Source organism: Nipponia nippon, unplaced genomic scaffold (genome assembly GCF_047370975.1).
Source record: "Nipponia nippon isolate SJK-2023a ecotype South Korea unplaced genomic scaffold, ASM4737097v1 scaffold_4, whole genome shotgun sequence".
Taxonomy (NCBI): domain Eukaryota; kingdom Metazoa; phylum Chordata; class Aves; order Pelecaniformes; family Threskiornithidae; genus Nipponia; species Nipponia nippon.
This window is the reverse complement of record NW_028262358.1, coordinates 14,893,708-14,912,026: the sequence shown is the minus strand read 5'-3', so window position 1 is coordinate 14,912,026 and position 18,319 is coordinate 14,893,708. Positions and strand designations below refer to the sequence as shown.

General features: G+C 45.7%; 1 protein-coding gene across 1 annotated transcript in view; it reads right to left on the bottom strand.

Annotated features, from left to right (window-relative positions):
- Positions 1-18,198, bottom strand: part of DTD1 (D-aminoacyl-tRNA deacylase 1) — a 29,526-nt gene extending 11,328 nt beyond the window's left edge. Inside the window, exons 1-4 of the mRNA XM_087773956.1 lie at positions 18,046-18,198; positions 15,609-15,699; positions 12,504-12,739; positions 3,285-3,382 (exon numbers count right to left, since the gene is read on the bottom strand). Of these exons, the coding sequence (XP_087630082.1) occupies positions 3,285-3,382; positions 12,504-12,739; positions 15,609-15,699; positions 18,046-18,088 (468 nt within the window). The 5' untranslated portion in view covers positions 18,089-18,198. The remainder of the gene's footprint in view (positions 1-3,284; positions 3,383-12,503; positions 12,740-15,608; positions 15,700-18,045) is intronic.
- Positions 18,199-18,319: the final 121 nt, after the last annotated feature.

Genomic DNA, 18,319 nt, shown 5'->3' with positions numbered 1-18,319 from the left:
CTTCTTGGGTTATTTTACACCCACACACGGGACAGAAGGGGTAAAAGCTCTCTCAGTGCTCTCCATTTCAGTCAAACTGCACCGTGCCACCCTTCAGTGATCTACCTACCCTTACACCAATGATTCCCACTAGGCTGCTTGAGCAAAAAAGGCTGGTCACCAGCTTTTCCCTAGAGACCAAGACACCACAGGGCTCCATCTCATAGCCACAGGCAGCAGGACAAGATGCTGCCATCCATCCTGCCACTAATGCCCTCAACTGCAGGCTACAATAAATGCTGCTATAGAAAGGACATGGCCACCTGCACCCGAGACAGAGCCATGCAAGAGCATGGAGAATTTGTGCAGTAAACATTGCTTGGTGGCATGGAGGGAACATGTCCTCCTATTCCACAACGAGCTGGTGTGGCACAAGCAGAGGGTCAATTCTGCCACAAGTACCACAACTAAACCTCAGCCTTAACAAGTCTATACCATAAACATGGCACCTGAAAACAGTGGGCCTTAACTCTCTTGAGGGTTGATGAACAGTTCAAAGGGGACATCAAAGCACTCCGCTTCTCTGCCATCCGGCTTTCTGCAAACTCTGTTTCCCAGGCAAATCAGGCAGCAGCTCAATTCCTCCAAGTAGGGATGCGAGTGCTTACATCTACAATCCTTCCTCACTCCAAAGACAGAGCTGCTGCTGCTAATTATGCACGATTTGGCCTGAGAACTCTTTGTGCTAAAGCTGTGAGGGTACAGAAAGAAAGACCAGGACCAGATGTAGTTCTTTCAGGGGCTAAAACATCACAAAAGGATACAGAACAGAATTTGGAGATGAAACGAAACCGACTCCAAACCAAGATACCTTCACTATTTAAGGCAACAAGAGATGCTTCTTTAGGCTTTCCCATGCTCTTTTCCCAGTAGGCTACAAATGCCTTTAGTATGATATTTTGAGATATGCAGAACTCCCAGGAGATGCATAATTGCCACCAATTACAACCACCAGTTACACTGCAGTTAACACAGAACCTATAAGCAGGCTTTAAAAGAGCAGGTATAAACATACATGGCTGGCTGAAAAACCCAGATGTCTTGACTTTTAATTCAGAAGAGTGATGGTCAGATGGCAACTCAAGGATTGACCCAATCAGCAAAGTGATTTTATCTTGCTGGTCAACTGGTCAGGTAATTTGGTAGGATCACTGCACATGGGACAAACTGCAGCTAGAAAGACTGAACAGAACAGAAAACAACAGAATAGAATAGACTAGAATAGAATAGAACAGTTTAGTTCCAGTTGGAAGGGACCTACAATCAAGTCCAACTGCTTGACCACTTCAGGGCTGACCAAGAGTTAAAGCATATTATCAAAGGCATTGCCCAAATGCTTCTTAAATATTGACAGGGTTGGGGCATCAACCACCCCTCTAGGAAGCCTGTTCCAGTGTTTGACCACCCTCTCAGTAAACAAATGTTTCCTTATGTCAAGTCTGAACCTCCCTTGACCCAGCTTTGAACCATTCCCCCGCATCCTATCACTGGATACCAGGGAGAAGAGATCGGCACCTCCCTCTCCACGTCCCCTCCTCAGGAAGCTGTAGGGAGCAATGAGGTCGCCCCTCAGCCTCCTTTTCTCCAAACTAGACAAGCCCAAAGTCCTTAGCTGCTCCTCACAGGACATGCCTTCCAGCCCTTTCACCAGCTTTGTTGCCCTCCTCTGGACACATTCAAGGACCTTTACATCCTTCTTAAATTGTGGGGCTGCGAACTGCACACAGTACTCAAGGTGAGGCCACACCAACACTGAATACAGTGGGATAATCACCTCTTTTGACCAGCTGGTTATGCTGTATTTAATGCACCCCATGATGCGGTTTGCCCTCTTGGCTGCCAGGGCACGCTGCTGACTCATATTGAGCCTGCTGTCGACCAGCACCCCCAGATCCCTTTCTGCAGGCTGCTCTCCAGCCACTCCTCTCCCAGTCTATACTTGTGTCCAGCGTTAGTTCATCCCAGCTGCAGAATCCAGCATTTGTTCTTGTTAAATTTCATGCCATTGATGATTGCCCAGTGCTCCAATCTATTCAGATCCTCTGCTAGGCCTCTTTTCCCTCAAGAGAATCAACAGCACCTCCCAGTTTAGTATCATCAGCAAATTTACTAATGGTGCATTCAACTCCTGCATCCCGATCATTGATAAATATATTGAACAGAACTGGCCCTAGAATTGAACCCTGATGGGTCACCGGCCAGATGTAGCCCCATTCACCACAACCCTTTGAGCTCTGCTGTTCACCCAGTGCACCACGAACTTGCTCATCCCACAGCTGGACAACTTGTCCAGAAGGATGCTGTGAGGGACAGTATCAAAAGCCTTACTAAAATCCAGAAAAACTACATCCGCTGCCTTCCCTTCATCCACTAGGCAGGTGACCTTATAGAAGGATATCAAATGAGTTAGACAGAACTTTCCCTTTCTGAACCCATGTTCACTGTGCCTGATGATTGCATTGTCCTTTAAATGCCTTTCAATAGCACGCGGTATAATCTCCTCCATAAGTACCTCCAGGTACTGAGGTTACATTAACAGGTTTGTAGCTTTCTGGTTCTTCCCTCATGCCCTTCTTATAAACTGCAATAACAATTTCAACAAGGTTAAGTGAAGTGTTATACAAATAGGATCAGTGTGGCCTCGCTGAAGCACAGCTGGTAATAACAATGCCTCCCCCTTCTCTTTCAGCCTGGAAAAGTCGGTCACTGTTGTGTTTCAAGGATGAGAAAACCGCATCACTGCATTTGGTTTTCAGCATAGCTTGTGCTGTTCCTCAGCAGAGCTAACCCTCCTCTCCACTCCAGACTTAAATTCAGGACTTAAATTTTATGTTCTCTTGTTTCTGACAAAAAGGCAGCTCTCCAGTTCCATCCAGCCACCCACACAAAAGCTCCTAAATGTCAAGAAACTTCACTAAAAAAAAGGGACGGTCCAGACACATTAAAAACATCGTTAATGAGTCATGATTAAACAGCAGCTTTAATGATGAGCAAGAATAAACTGTAAAAAATCTGTTTTGCATTACACACGCACAACCTTTACCAGGACAGCAGGCAGCTATCAACAGGCCAGGGAACTGAAGAAGACAATGCAATTATTTAACTTTTCAGAGGCTGCACAGGAAGCACAAGGTCCTCATGCCTAAGGAAAGCTATACTGCTTCATAACAGGAATGCTACAGATCTGCAGAGGTGGCACAGCCTATACATCCATCCTTTCCAGACAGACGTTCTGGCTCACTTACCTGCTTAGGGTCGACAGTGGCAGCCGGGGACTCCAATTCTATTGTTACAGGACCATCGTTCTGGATGTGTACCTGCATGTAGGCACCAAACTTGCCATCTGAAAAGGGAAGAGACAAGAAGTGCTGAGGGCTCTTGGAAAGATAACACATACCAAAATCTTTATCAAATGTGCTACTAAAAAGAAAAAAAAAATACATAAAAGGACAGCCAACTAACAAACTGCAGAAAGCTACTAAGAAAAAAACTGTGTGCACCCAGCTATGTGGTCTGACATTCAGAGACGATAAATAGGCAGCTAAGTACAGAAATGTCCACAAAACAAACCAAGTCTACAGATAACCAAGATGCTCACAGTTCAGGATAGGCAGGATAGTTCTCACAGGCAGGAGATGAAATTTTAAAGGATGTAACAGCTAAGCCCAGGGATCCAGTCCCGCTAACCAGTTGATGTATTGAAGAAATCTTATATATAAGCAAAAGATAAAAAGACCTAAAGACTACTCTGGGACATTGAATACTCTATAGCAGGGGACACTGGTGTGCAACTCAGTCTCAATCTGCTACAGCAATTTCTACATTCCTGTTTGCAACCTAGGCCATTCTTTGACAGAGTTTGGTAAAAAGGGTGGGGAAAAAAAGACAGTATCTACTCCCTCAACCCTGCCTACTTCACAGGAATACACTTCTGAAATCAGAAATGTCTCTGTCATTTGTCATCAATGGCATTTATTAGCACACCAGCTGAGGCACAGACCACATTTTTGGTAAACATTTGAGAAGTTTCCATCACAACAGACCCATGACATTTTTATGCGGTATGATCTACAAAAGCCATCCCTTTGTATGCTGTCTTCTCCTCACATCTCATTTTTCTTTGTGCAAACTTCCTTGCTCCATTTTTCTAGTCCAGCTTTCTACTCCTCAAACTCATCCCACCCCTGGCTGAGCCTACCTGACTGCTCACTTCCACATATTCTCTTCTCCTGTCCTGCACACCTGAGTAGCCTTTCTAGACCTTCCTGCAGGGACAGCAACAGGAACAGATGCTACCATATCAATACAAATGCATGGAAAAGAAAAAGGTGTACTGCAGCAAGCAGACAGCAGTTATCCAAAGACTGGAACAGTCTCACTTACTGAGAAGGCAGGCCTGGAGCCTGGTCAGCAACACAGCCAAAACCACATCCAGTACCACCTCGGACAGTGAGCAAGAACACGCTGAAAGCCGTAGGTTCAAACTTCAGCAGAGCAATCACCCACTGGGAATATTTACATGAGACTTTGTATAGCTACACAGCAGCTTTCCATGGCAACATGCGATGTCCCTGCCTGAACCGAGGTCAAACCAAACCGTCCTGGTTCTTCACGAACATGTTACTGGGGACAAATAGCTCTGGAAGAGTTTTCAGTCTTTCCCTGTCAAGTCCTTTAAGTCAGATAGAAGTCTGGTATTTGCTTAAAAGAAAAAGGAAAAAGAAAAGGCATGTTCAGGCCTGTCCAACACATATGGGCCATATCACAACAGATCTACTGCCCAACTGTGTTTTCAAAGGCTGTATGCCACAAGCCACCCCATGAGCTAGAGATATAAGCTCTGGCAAAGCCAAAAACTATCGCACTGCACAAGAGTCTGCTGGCAATGGTCCAGCAGCCAAGGAAAAGGTTCCTGGACTGATCACTGAAGAGTCACAGCAACAGAAATGCCAATGGGAAGGAGACAAGAGCATGATTTGAGGAAGTATTTCTATGAAAAGGAATGTGATTTACTGAACAAAAAGCTGCACAATTTTACCAGCTGCACTCCTCAGACGTTTTCTACCCCACAAAGGAGGTGACAAAAGGGAATGCGTGCCCAGTGTCCCAGCTCGCTGTCTCTACACAGGCTCCTTTGATCAAATCGACCTTCTTCAGCGTTTCACGTGGGCTGAGAAATGTTATGGGTGTCGAATCTAGAAACCTGACAAAGGCATGGCTGCCACAGCTGCACACCCCCAGGTCCACACAGGAGCAAGGCTGAGCATGTATTCCCAGCAGGCACACACACACATATATATATACACACAGAGCCAGCTGCACAGATACCAACACAGACACACTCAGCACTCACATGAACACAAACAGCCTCACCTTGAACCCCTCACTGGCTGATCAGGATGAAGGTCCATTAGTGGGAAATATGGACATATATACAATGTGGACCCCTCCAGCAGCTGGGCTTAGACATTCCATCTGCCCAGTAGCTGCCCACGGATCTTGGCCTCCCCAGATGCTGGCACCTGGGGATACAAGTCCCTAAGGCCGGCAGCGCTGCTCCAGCTGCTGGTACTGACCCCCTCGCACACGTGCACACACACACACATCTCACCCCAGCTCTATGGCAGTTTGCTGTGTGTCGTCGTCCCCCCCCCCCCCCCCCGTCTTACCCTTATAGACACACATACGCGCACGCACACAGGTCTCATCTGTAGAGACCCCCGGTCTCTCCAGCAGCTGGCCAGGACTCCTCTAGTCCCCCCAGGAGCCAGTTCCTCCTGTGGTCTCACACTCATAGACACACACCCAGACTCAGCTCTGGCCACCGCAGCTTCTCGCCAGCTCATCCTGCCATGTATTTGCTCACTCACCCTCACTTGCAGACACGAGCTTTGGACCCATGGTCCCACTCCCATTGCTGCACTCAGACCCCCATTCACACACATACACACAAAACAGTGGGTCCCTTACCCAGGAAAATAATCAGAAATGGACTTTAGTAAGAAGACAAGGAAGACTGTGCTGATCAGGGGCAGGGCAGGGCCACAAGCATACTGACCAGTCATTACTTACATGTGGCTGCCCCTTTTTATACCCATATCCCTTTATTTTCCCATGCTTGTTCCTGCTGAAATCACCTAGATCCATCCCTTTCCCGGCCTTTGCTTCCTCACCTAAACATCCCATAATAAGTCTTGTGCGACCCTGAAATGCTCTCCTCTTGCATGTGTCCTGTATCCCTAGGCAGTGACCCCCCTCAGTCCGAAAGGTGCTCTGGAGAGCCACTCCTGTTGACTCCCCAGGATGGGCATCACACCCGGACCACGGGAATGAGGGTCCTCCAGGACGGCCCAGGGTTTGCGATCCTCTGAGTCCAGAATTTGGGTTCCCCTGCCTGCATCTGTGCTCCTTTGTGTGTGCAGACCGGTTTTGCATCGCATAACCTAAGAAGAACTACTACAGCAGGAGTGAAAACATCTTCCCATCTGTCTACTCCACTGTAGGGTCAGTACCCTCTGGAGGGAGGGGACAACTGAGCCTGCGGTGGCACCAAAGAATGGCACATCAGAAGTTACTGGCACACCAACAGTTACTGCTGTGAAAAGGTGCAGCTGACTTGATTGGGTAAATTGGGTAAATAGAGATACCATGAAGCTGTTGGTATTTCAGGAAAGGATCAGTGTGTTCTGAATGCTAGCTAATGGTGCAGGAGAAAAAAAGAGCGTTACTAAATAATCACAGAAAATAACAGAAAATTCACAAGATGAAAGTATTACAAAGCAAGAGAAAAAAATCAAAAAGATCTGTTCTCATTTTATAAAGTTGCAGGAGCCTGGAACATGTAAAGGGTCTCACTGAGAAAAGATGTCACAGTAATCAAAAAAATTGTGATTACTATTTCCTAGCACAGTTTTCAAACTCTTTGCCACCCATGATAGATCAGAACCTGCAGAGAAAACCCAGGTAGTTTTTCCCTAAACCTGTAGCTTATGGTTTCCCTGGTGAATCATGCAGGCATACATTTTCAGAAATGCCTGTAAATGACTCTCAGTTGAGAAATAAAAGCTTGAAGAATGCTTGCTTTTGATTAGCTGTATCTGCACACCTGAAGTCTAGCTACCATAATGTGTAAGAGTCTCTTAGAGAACAAATACCGACTACAGCGCAGGAATCTCACAGAATTGTTTCCTGCACAGAAACAGACAGTTTCTGCATCTGACAAGCACAATAAAACAAGACTCTATACCTTCATGCAAACAATGAGGGAAGGATCTACTGACGTGCTTACGAAGTGGTTATATAGCTTCTTTAGGAAGATCAAACAGACACTACTTGAGCTGATGCTCCTAGAAGGGTTTTTCTTATATTTACAGTGTATATGGAAAGAGATGTACCTATATGCTGATCACATAAACCAGTGAAAACTAATGCACCTTTCTTTAACAAAATAATAATAATAAAAAAAAACATCTTAAACGTTATTAGCGGGAGCACAACTTTTCAAATAGCTCTCTACATATCATCATCCCCCTGCTGTACTTTACTCACAGAAAAGGACTGCCTTTTGCACTCCCCATACATGTATGGAACTAAAAAAAAAAAACGTAAACTTCACAGGCCCCTTTTTTCAAAGGCTGATAAAGTGGTCAAATAACCCCCCACCTTTACCAGAACACTCAAAGCGCTCCCATGTCAAAAGCATTTTCTATCTTGTTTCGGCATCAGAACTACCGCCAAGGGACATCTTTCTGTAACAGCTCCCTCCCATCCTGCTCATACTTAAACTTGCAGTATTTTGACCCAAGGTCACCCCAGGTCAAGGTAAATCACAGCTCAGGAAGTTTAAGATTTAGAACTAATGGAAATAATACTTAAAACAGAAATATCTGTTAATGCTGCCCTCCCCTATAGCCTCTCTCTTCCAGACCTTCCTCTCCAAGACAGGAAGGGTCTCAGCGCCTTGCAACCACCACAATATGAAAGGCAGTGCAGGTTTCAGTCTCAGCAACCTCATTCTCTCAAAGGATTTAAAAAGCCAACTGAGGGAGAATTTCTTCACACATTCCAAAATCCCTTTATTGGTCTTAATCCAAAATCCAAAAGCATAGTATGCACTTTCCTCATGGGACACTTCTGGATTTTTGTGCTGGCAGCTCCCTTATACAACAAAACCAAAGGGTTCTAGCAGTCCATGGGTCCTCATAGCTCTTTTCAAGAAGTTTCCTCACTGTAACACAGCTTTTTTCTCTGCAGCTTCAGGGTCTGGTCTTGCCTGAAAGAACAAGGGAAAGCTAAAACCTAGTTTCACAAGTTCTTCTTAAATCAGTGCCTAATTCCTCCTTAGGAAGAAATGCTTCTTCAGCAGAATCTCCCTGTGCTGGCTGCCTGCCTCAAAAACATGCTCCTGCCTTCCTTGCCTTGTCCCAGTGTCTACTGTAGTTTCAGTATATGGCAATTCATATAACCATTCAGAGAATGCATTTTTCCTTTGTGCGTTATGGTTTCCTGAAGAGGTAAGTTGAGAGACAAGCCTGACTCCCCTCAAACAGATTGACATCTGTGGTACCACTGCATTTTGCATCACCTAAGAGCACACGAGTGGAACACATCACCTCTGCGGCGCTGGGGCAGACAGGCTGCAAAGGAGTTGATTGTTCTGTCCTTGAATGCAATTTCTGAAACTCTGAGGCAGACAAATCCCTCTTCTGAACAGGACTGCAAGGAAACTGAAGACATCATCTCTTCCGTCTCTCTGTCCCAAGAGTCTGTCTGGATTGATTTTCATTCTTCAGTCAGGAAAGGAGGAGAAAGAATCCACCCTCCTTGGATGTTGCTTGTTACCCCAGCAACTTTGGGTAAATTTATCACATGACCCTGTACTGTCCACTAGCAACTTACTTACCCTTAAATACTATTTCTTAACCTGCTTTTTATACCACAATGCTCTTCAATATATGTAGTAAGTACCTTCCCCCACTTTAAGACTTCTTGACTGATCAAGTCACCTCCTTGCAACATCCTCTGCAATAAAATAGCATCCTGCAAGTATAATTAAAGTGACAAGTTTAGGCTGCTGGACACCCATCTCTTTGAATTCCTTTTCCCTTAGAATCTGGCACGCATGCCTTCTTCAGAGGCAAAGAAGATCTTTATCAGAGGTGAGACAGACAAGCCACATCTGAGACGTGAAGACTTGAAAATGAGATATAATTTACTTTCAGGATATTTTTTGGACATATCTCAAGCCTCATGACCTAGAAGCTTCACACTGGTTTTATTCAGAAGTTACTGCTAAGCTTGTCTACTTGGAAAGTTATTCCTAATTAGCCCCATGCAGGTACTCCTGCTCCAGATAAGAGCACGTATTCCAAAGTGACAATGCTGAAGAAGGGAATTCATCAGAGAGAATAATTCTGCCAGCAGCTTGCACCAAACCTTAATCTGAATTAAACTCCTACTTGTGGAACAGTCCTCTCATATTTACTCAGATATTGCTAGTAAAGGAGTGAGATATTTCACACTCTTTGCCATGCTAATCCTTACTGCCTCAGAAGACTAAATCCACATTCAAGACAGAGAGCGAAGGCCCTGACACACAAGGAGAAGCCTTGGTATACCCAGATTTTGGATATTAGCTTGCGCAACAGAGTCCTCAGAGTGGAGTGAGGTGTTCAGGAATGAATGTCACAACAAGAAAGCACTGAAGCAAGACAAGCAAGGATTTCCGATGCAGCCTTCTCTTTCCCAGACATAGGTGTCCATCTGCAGTCTTAAGACATCTGTGTGAAACTAGGAACCATGGCTCTGAGCCTCCTCCAAGATTTTGTTTGTCAAACGTTCCCCTGCTCTGGGTGTGAGAGAATGGTTTGTGCTTCTCTTTGGGGAACACTTACCACTCTGAGCTCCTAGCTGGCAAGCTCCAGATAGACCAGATGTCAGATGGAGGAGCTGCCTGCCCAGCACCTACAACAGTGGCACATGTAGCAGCTCAACTTCAAACAGCCAAAGTAGTCTATTGAAAAAACATAGGGACTAGAAAACACAAGGCTCTTAAGCAATATGGCGAGACATTTATTGATCTGTCTTTGACTCAGGTACACAAATTCCACTTTAATTGATGAAATGATTCTTCTAAAATGCATTAAGCAATTTGTAAGATTAAAGGGAAAGGCATCTACAGCAATCCAGAGAATCTAACTCTAATCTCCCAATAACTACAGGCCTGTAGGTACGTATGTGTATAGGTAGGGCAAACACATGAGTACAGATTTTGAAGACAGAAGGCAGAGCCTCATGCTGATACACTAAAGGCTGTTATAATAGCCCAGCAGCTCATTCATCAGTGCTCCTTCCCAGGGCCCTCCCATCACCCTTTGGAACACAGCAGCACATAGGAGAGCCCCCAGCAGGGCAGGTTCTCACCTCATTAGGACTTTTTCAGGGCAGAATTCAGTATGTTTGCGTGCCACACGAAATCACAGCCCAGGTATTACAGTTTCACCAAGTTATACTCGCACTCAAGCAGTCTTGCTCACACACGGCCTGTCAGTGTGTAAAGGCTCAGTGTTCTAATCCACCTCAGCTCAGGGAAATTGTAAACTGTTGATGCTATCCATGAAACCACTGAGCTTCAGAAACTTCGCACGCACAAAAATAAATAGATAAAACACGCAAACAAACAAAAAAGCACTGGCAAAGCAATTGGCACAACAGAAACTTCAATCGTAAGAGTCTAACAGACTTGGCAGACTAGCACAGCCTAAAAAGAAAGCAAAATGATAAATTAACAGGTGGTTCCAGTGCTGTCAGCAGTTTCGAATGCATGCGTTATCTGACATAAGAGCACTGGCAGCCACTCTTGGGTTTCTAGATCTATGTTTTCAGCATGAAAAAAAGAAAATGCAGAAGTGAAAGTTCTTTTTGCAGGAAGCACTGGCGAACAACTGCCAAAATATGGGCACTTAACAGCAGTGGCTATTCATTTCAGGTATATAACTGTTATCCACTGAAAAGAGAAGTTCAAAAAACTGCCGTCAAAATAGCAACTGATTGAAAATATTTCAGAAACAGAGCATTTTTCAAAGTCCGAGGACAAAGATGCAGATATACAGAGATATGTACATTTTTCTGCACCTCATTTAAGTGAAAGAAGCAAGGCCATACTTGCTTTTAGTTTACCTAGACATAAGGATCCAACTCAATCAAATGTTATTAGAGCAAATGTTATTCCTATAGACTTCACAGGAAGTTCTGTTATCAATTTGAGAGGCACAGAAACAGGTTCTAACTTAGCCCATAACTCAACAAAGATAAAGATTCAAAAAGCACATACTCCGAATTCATTAGAACAGAAGTCGTCTTTGATGTTACGGACCAAAAGGGATGCATGGAAGGGGTATGAGAAGTGCATTCTGTATCATCAACAAATATTGATTGGAAGAATATTTCAAGCTACTGGAAAGTTGACACAAGATGGACATTTTATGTGTGCATTTCACTGCACCTCTTTGGAAAGCACTTCATGATATGGGTACCTGAGATAATTATCTTTCATCTACTGTCAATACAGAGATTAACCTCTAAATCCTTCCCCAGCTACCAGTTTTCTGCCTTTTTTCGTCTTTTTTTTTTCCTCATAAGGAAAGTAAGGCTGACATTATCATGATCTCTGTTTTTCCACTTCAGTCTATTAACAGCCCCCATTCAAAAAATAGTCTTTTCTGGACACTTGTCTTCTGGACAAGTGTATCAAAAATTCAAGTCTAAATACGAAAACAGCCAGAAAGTAAACAGAAAAGCAAACAGAAAAGATTAAGGGCAGATAGAGCACAAATGCAAAGGGAAGCCAGGCATTTTCTGGTAAAGAGAAAACTGTTGCATACATGGCACTGAGATGAGAAAAGATCGTCTAAATCAAACGCTGTTCTCAAGTAGCACATTACGCCTCCCACTATCATCATTATAATTTAACAGAATGTAAAACTGAAGTGACAGATGGAGCTACACTGTCCATCACACACTGTCGACGCCTTCAAGGCTGACTAACCACGTATGCCTCAGAAAAAATGCTCCTCCTGGGTTAATCTAGGTACACAGCACAAAACATCCAGCCTTTGAGAGAGCCTGACCCCCGAGCTTGTTCTCATGGCTGCAGCCTCTCTGGGTTACATTGTCAGAGTCATTGCTCACATTGTACAGCCAATAACAATACCAGACCATCTACATGTCAAACTATTCCAGAGGAACACCAAGAAACGGCTTGGCAAGAGGAAAGCTGGAGCGATCACCCTGCCGGGCTGCTAGTGAAAATACCATAACATCCCCTCACCTACTGCCGTGGAAAGACAGCTCCTTTGCAACACAGACAGAAAATCACAGAATAAAGAAAGTAACAATCAGGGAAGAGCACATAGAAACAAGGTCCACTGATCACATCAAGGACCTTACCAACCTTTTGCCCTTACCTTTAATAAGCTCTGGTTTGTAGGCTTTTCTTAGCTGCTCTAGGAAGTTGTTATAAAAACACTCCGCCTGCTCTGTGGGCATTGCCATGTGGTAGTCGGGCTTGTTTCCTTTCAGGATGCACTGGAGAGTAAATTGGCTCACACATAACACTTCATACTGTTTATCCATCACACTTTTGGACCAGTGTTTCCCACTTTCATCTTCAAATACTCGCAAGTTCAAGATCTTTCGAACCCTAGGAGGAGAAAAAGATAATTCCTAATGCAGGATCAACAGGTACAAGTTAATGCCTACCACACAGGATGAGACAAAAGGGAAGGCAGATGCATATTCATTCTGCCTCCACATAACAAGATCTCCCTTTGTCCCTTCCTTCCTAAACCATAGGAATCTTGTCACGTTAGGCAGAGCCACAACCAAGAAAGCCCTTACACATAACATTGTCAGACCATTAATTAACATTGTCATTTTAGAGAGCACGAGATCAGGACAGAATACCTGCAAGTTACAGGGTGACATAAAGATGGCAGAGGAAGTAAGAAAACTTACTCTTTACTATCTGATTTTATGTGTCACAACATTATTTAACATGTGACTAGCTTCGGGAATTTTAATCCTCCCACTGCACTGGGAAATAACACTCAGTAAGAAATGAGATCATCCTAAACTATGGTTGTTTCCAAACATGATTCACATATATTCCTCCAGCTTTGTCACCTCCTGGCACTCTTTCCAAACCAGGCCCCACAAGCCAGATGAGGACAGCATTTTTTCATCAGGATCATAGAATCATAATCATAGAATGGTTTGGGTTGGAAGGGACCTTTAAAAGTCATCTAGTCCAACCCCTCTGCAATGAGCAGGAACATCTACAACTAGATCAGGTTGCTCAGAGCCCCATCCAGCCTGTCATTGAATGTTTCCAGGGACAGGGCATCCACAACTTCTCTGGGCAACCTGTTTCAGTGTTTTACCACCCCCATTGTAAAAAATTTCTTCCTTATATCTAGTCTAAATCTACCCTCTTGTAGTTTAAAACCATTACCCCTTGTCCTGTTGTTACAGGCCCTATTAAAAAGTCTGTCCCCATCTTTCTTCTAAGCCTCCTTTAAGTACTGAAAAGCCACAATAAGGTCTCCCTGGAGCCTTCTCTTCTCCAAGCTGAACAACCCCAGCTCTTTCAGCCTCTCCTCATAGCAGAGGTGCTCCATCCCTCTGATCATTTTTGTGGCCCTCCTCTGGACCCGCTCCAACAGGTCCATGTCCTTCCTGTGCTGAGGACTCCGGAGCTGGACGCAGTACTCCAGGTGGGGTCTCACCAGAGCAGAGTAGAGGGGCACAGCCACCTCCCTCGACCTGCTGGTCATGGATGAGAGGAGGAAGGCAGGGAACAGTGCAGAACTGCAGGTGGCAGCAAAGTGGTGACTGGGACTTGTTTGTATTTGTATTAAGGCTGATTTTTGGATCTGAGGGGCAGAACTGACTGGTTTGAATACTCAGTGAGGACAAGGAGACTTTCACAGATGGATCCTGAAAAGCAGCAGGCAGACTTGCAACCCAGTCTGTGGCTGGACTTTGATTGATAACAAGACTGCATGCATGCCACTCTCCTGTCTTTGGTTTCTTCTTTTAGCTTCTACAAATCTGCAGCATCTATAAACAAGGGAGCGTATCAAGTGCACAGCATTTCAACTGCAGCCATCAGCCAGACATTTTACTCCGAACCAGAGGTGAGGGAGTTAGTATGAAATAAAGCTGAGACTTTGTTATAGCCACAGAACAGAATCATAGAATCATAGAATAGTTTGGGTTGGAAGGGACCTTTAAAGGTCATCTAGTCCGGGCCCTCTGAGGCACAGTCACAAAAACCATCCTTGCCAATTTGTGCAGTCAAAGACAAACAGAACTGACTCCTGAATGAAGTGGATGGTTAAAAGGCTTGGAAGGCCCCAGCGCACAGGTTTAAATCATCGTCATTGCTGTGTTTTAATGATAAAGATGTTTGTTGTTTCATTTACAGGATTACCAAAGTTTCCTTTAATAGGACTTGAAGAGCCTGGTTAAGCTGATTTCTTTCATTCCTTTTTTTCAGATGCTGGCTTCTTGCCTTTCCTGCGTCAGTGATCCAAACAACCTGGTGCTGAGAGCACAGTCGCTACGAATCACCTGCTTGCAATATTCAGAAGCATCTTTCACATTCACCAAAGTAGGAATGAGAACCAACAACAGAGCAAATGTTACACACTGAGGAGGCAAAGAGTAAGGCAAGCCAATGGAGCATGTCAGAATAAAAACACCTTCAGCTTTGCTGCAATTCTCTACAAGTTTCATGTGTTTCTGTGAGATCTTTGGTGACCTTTAGTTCATATTCCCACTCTCTACTTTCTCTTCCACATCTGCTAAGCGTTGTTTTCACCCTCGCTCACTTTCTTCTCTCTTCACTGCCCTTCCTCTTCCTGACATCAGTTAGTTCTATTACCTATTTCTTCTTTGCCTTCCTAAAAACCGAGGTCAGCCCTAGAACAATGAACAGTCCGAAGGAGACAGAAGTCGTCCCTGGAGAACTCTCTTGCATGTGTTTGCAGGCTGAATCACAATATTTTGTGGCCATGGGACAAATGGCCAGAGCCAGCTCTCCAGGCTGCCAAAATTGATTCACTTTTAGAGAAAAGTAACTGATGAGACTATCCAGCCTTTTGGAAGAACAAAAGTTCTCATGTGCAAGCTAAAATGAGAGTATGAGGCTTCTAATACATCCCATCCCTGAAGGATGGAGTCCTTCAGGGTAAATTCATACAGGAAAAAGGACAGACATTTGAAAAAGGGAGATCAGAAAAACCCAACATGTTGATTCTTCCTTTTTGAGTCTGTTCTTGATAAAAAACACATAGACAGGGAATGGATACAGATTTTTCTCAATGGAACATAAAAAGAAAACTCTAAGAAACCTGTATTCAAGGCAAAATCTGAACAGGAACTAACAGGCAAACCTGAGTTTCCCAACAGGAGTGTCCCATTTGTTTGGCTACTGCAGAGGTATCACTGATTCAGTGTCAGAAACACACAAATAAAAGAGTGCAAGGCAAAAGGAAATATGGACTTACATGTGCTCCAGCTCTCTTTGCGTATCTTCCAAAGAAATGCCCAGCAGCACACAGAGGCCTCGTCCTATTGAACTTATTTGTTCACCACCCACTGGGGAAGCAGGGAAAAAAGAAAAGTAAGGCAAAATGCACTGTCTCGTTTTATGACACAGGTTACCTGATTTCAGCTGGCAACCGTACAACCACCAGAGAAAACATCATTCTAAACCCCTCGCTGTCTTAAGTTTGGTAGAGAGTAAAGATCACGTAGAAGCCCTCTTTCAAAAGTCTTCCCAATGTCGTGGCTTATTTGTGAGGGACTAGCTCAAGATGCTTACTCCAGCGTTTAAAAACACTGTAGAAAGATTTTTTACTACAATTGGATCAGCAGCGCTAACCAGAGAGGTGGCAGAACTCTCTCCAATCCTTGTAAAAATTATCCACCTGGTTGATACCAATAACTGTACTCCGTTTCTCTACTCCACCAGTCCCTACGTACTCTGTGTTCGTTGTGAAAAGGTGATTTCTACTTGATATAGTCCTTATAGATTTTTTGAAACGAGACTTGCAACAACCTGCAAATTCTACTCCCCTAGTTGGGAACACAACCTCTTTAATGACATTTACAATAAAACACAAACCATCGCAGATCCACTGTGTTTTCCTAAGAAATGTTTTAAATTATCTTAACATAGTTGAGCCTGAGATGACTGTAGTGAGATTTAAATGAGGTCTTAAAACTGACATAAGCACCAGCTGTTAAAACTATATCCAGGCTCATGCAACTGGGAAAAAAAGCCCCAAACATCCTGTAAAATGACAGGAGAGCAGGTCCCCAGTGAAAGCTGAAAGCTTTTATCTGTGCACCAGTGACCAGATCTGGACTATTCCCAAAGGGCAGAAGCGAACCAGGGGGGAAAACTACTCCCAAAAACTCTTCCTTTCCATCCGATATGGGTACGAGCCTTCCAGCTCAGAAATCTATCCTCCTGCTAAGCACAGCACTACCTCCCTCACAGGGGGATATCTCAAACTCTTTAACAGCCAGAAACAACAGTTTAAATTCTACCCAGAAATGTGGCAATAAGTCAGCCACAATCCCAGTGCTGATGGGGTTTGACCACTATTGTACTGGCAGTACCAGCTGTGCACAAAAGCTGTGCTCCTTACTTATTCACAGGCATCCTCTTCCAGTGCTTACTGACCAGCGACACACAAGCAGAAGCTGCTTATTTAACGTGCAGGCTATCCCGCTGCACACCACCTTGCCCCTGGGCCCCACAGCAGGCACGCTTACTGCCTCACATACAAACTGCTTGGGGATTTTAAGCATCTTGAATGCAGAAGGTCCAACCGGTGCAATAGCAGGGACATACCGTCAGGACACACCATTCTTACCAGCAGCTAAGCAAGCACCAGGGGTACCACTGGCTTCCTTGACCCACACAAGCAATGCATGGTGGCAACTGGGACAGCACCAGTGACACACGCAAGCAACGCGAAGAGGTGAGTCAGGCTGCACTGCCAACACGCCTGCAATGCAAGGAGGCGACTGCGATTGTCGTGTTGACGCATGCAAGCCATAGGAGAAGGCAACTGGGATGGCACTGCCACCACGCACAAGCAATGCAAGGAGGTGACTGCGACTGTAGTGACAGCACACGCAAGCCATGCAAGGAGGCGACTGCAACCGCACTGCCTGCGCCCACAAGCAATGCATGGAGGCAGCTCTGATTATAGTGCCAACGCATTCAAGCCATGGAAGAAGGTGACTGAAACTGCACTGCTGACACACACAGGCAACGCAAAGAGGCAACTGCGACCGCAGTGCCAGCACGCGCAAGCCATGCAAGGAGGCAACTGGGATGGCTCCACTGACACACACAAGCAAAGCGCAACAGTAATCGGGACAGCCCTGCCAACACAAGCAAGCGATGCGAGGAGATGACTGCCATTATAGTGCCAATGTATGCAAGCTATGCGAGGAGGCAACTCTCATTATAGAGACGACACATGCAAACCATGGGCGAAGGCAACTGGGATGGCGCTGCCGGCACACACGAGCAATACAAGATGACTGTAGTGCCAGCACATGCAAGCAATGCAAGGAGGCGACTGCAACTGCGCTGCCAACGCACGGCAGCAAGGCAAGGAGGCAACTCTTCTTATAGTGCCCGACACATGCAACCCATAGAAGGGGATCGCGACTGCACTGCCGACACATGCAAGCAATGCGAGATGAGTGGGAGGCTGCCAGAGAGGGAAGGCGAGGAGGGGACGGCGCTGAGGGGAAGGCGCTGAGGGACCGTTGGAGGCCGCGGCGGGGGAGCGAGGCGGGGAAGGGAGGCCCAGCCCGGGGAAGGGGGAGGCGGGGGCGGGCGGAGCGTGGCAGAGCCACGCTCCGCCCGCCCCCGCCTCCCCCTTCCCCCGGTGGCCCTCCCGGTGGCGACACACTGACCTGTGACACTGGCCTGGGCCACCCGCTGGACGATGGCCTTCATGGTGGTGGCGCGGCCGCGCAGCGCAGGCCCGGCGCCGGTGGGGAAAAAGCGGCGGCGCTAGGCAACGGCGGCCGCTCCCTGCTGGCCCGCTCCCCTCACAGCGCCCCCTGGCGGCTGGGAGGTGTTGCCGCAGCCTCCCCGCGAGAGGACCCTATGGGGACGCGGAGCGCGTATGGCATAGCATGGGCACAAGCGGTGCCTGTCGGGGCTTCCCCTATAGGAAGCCTCTAT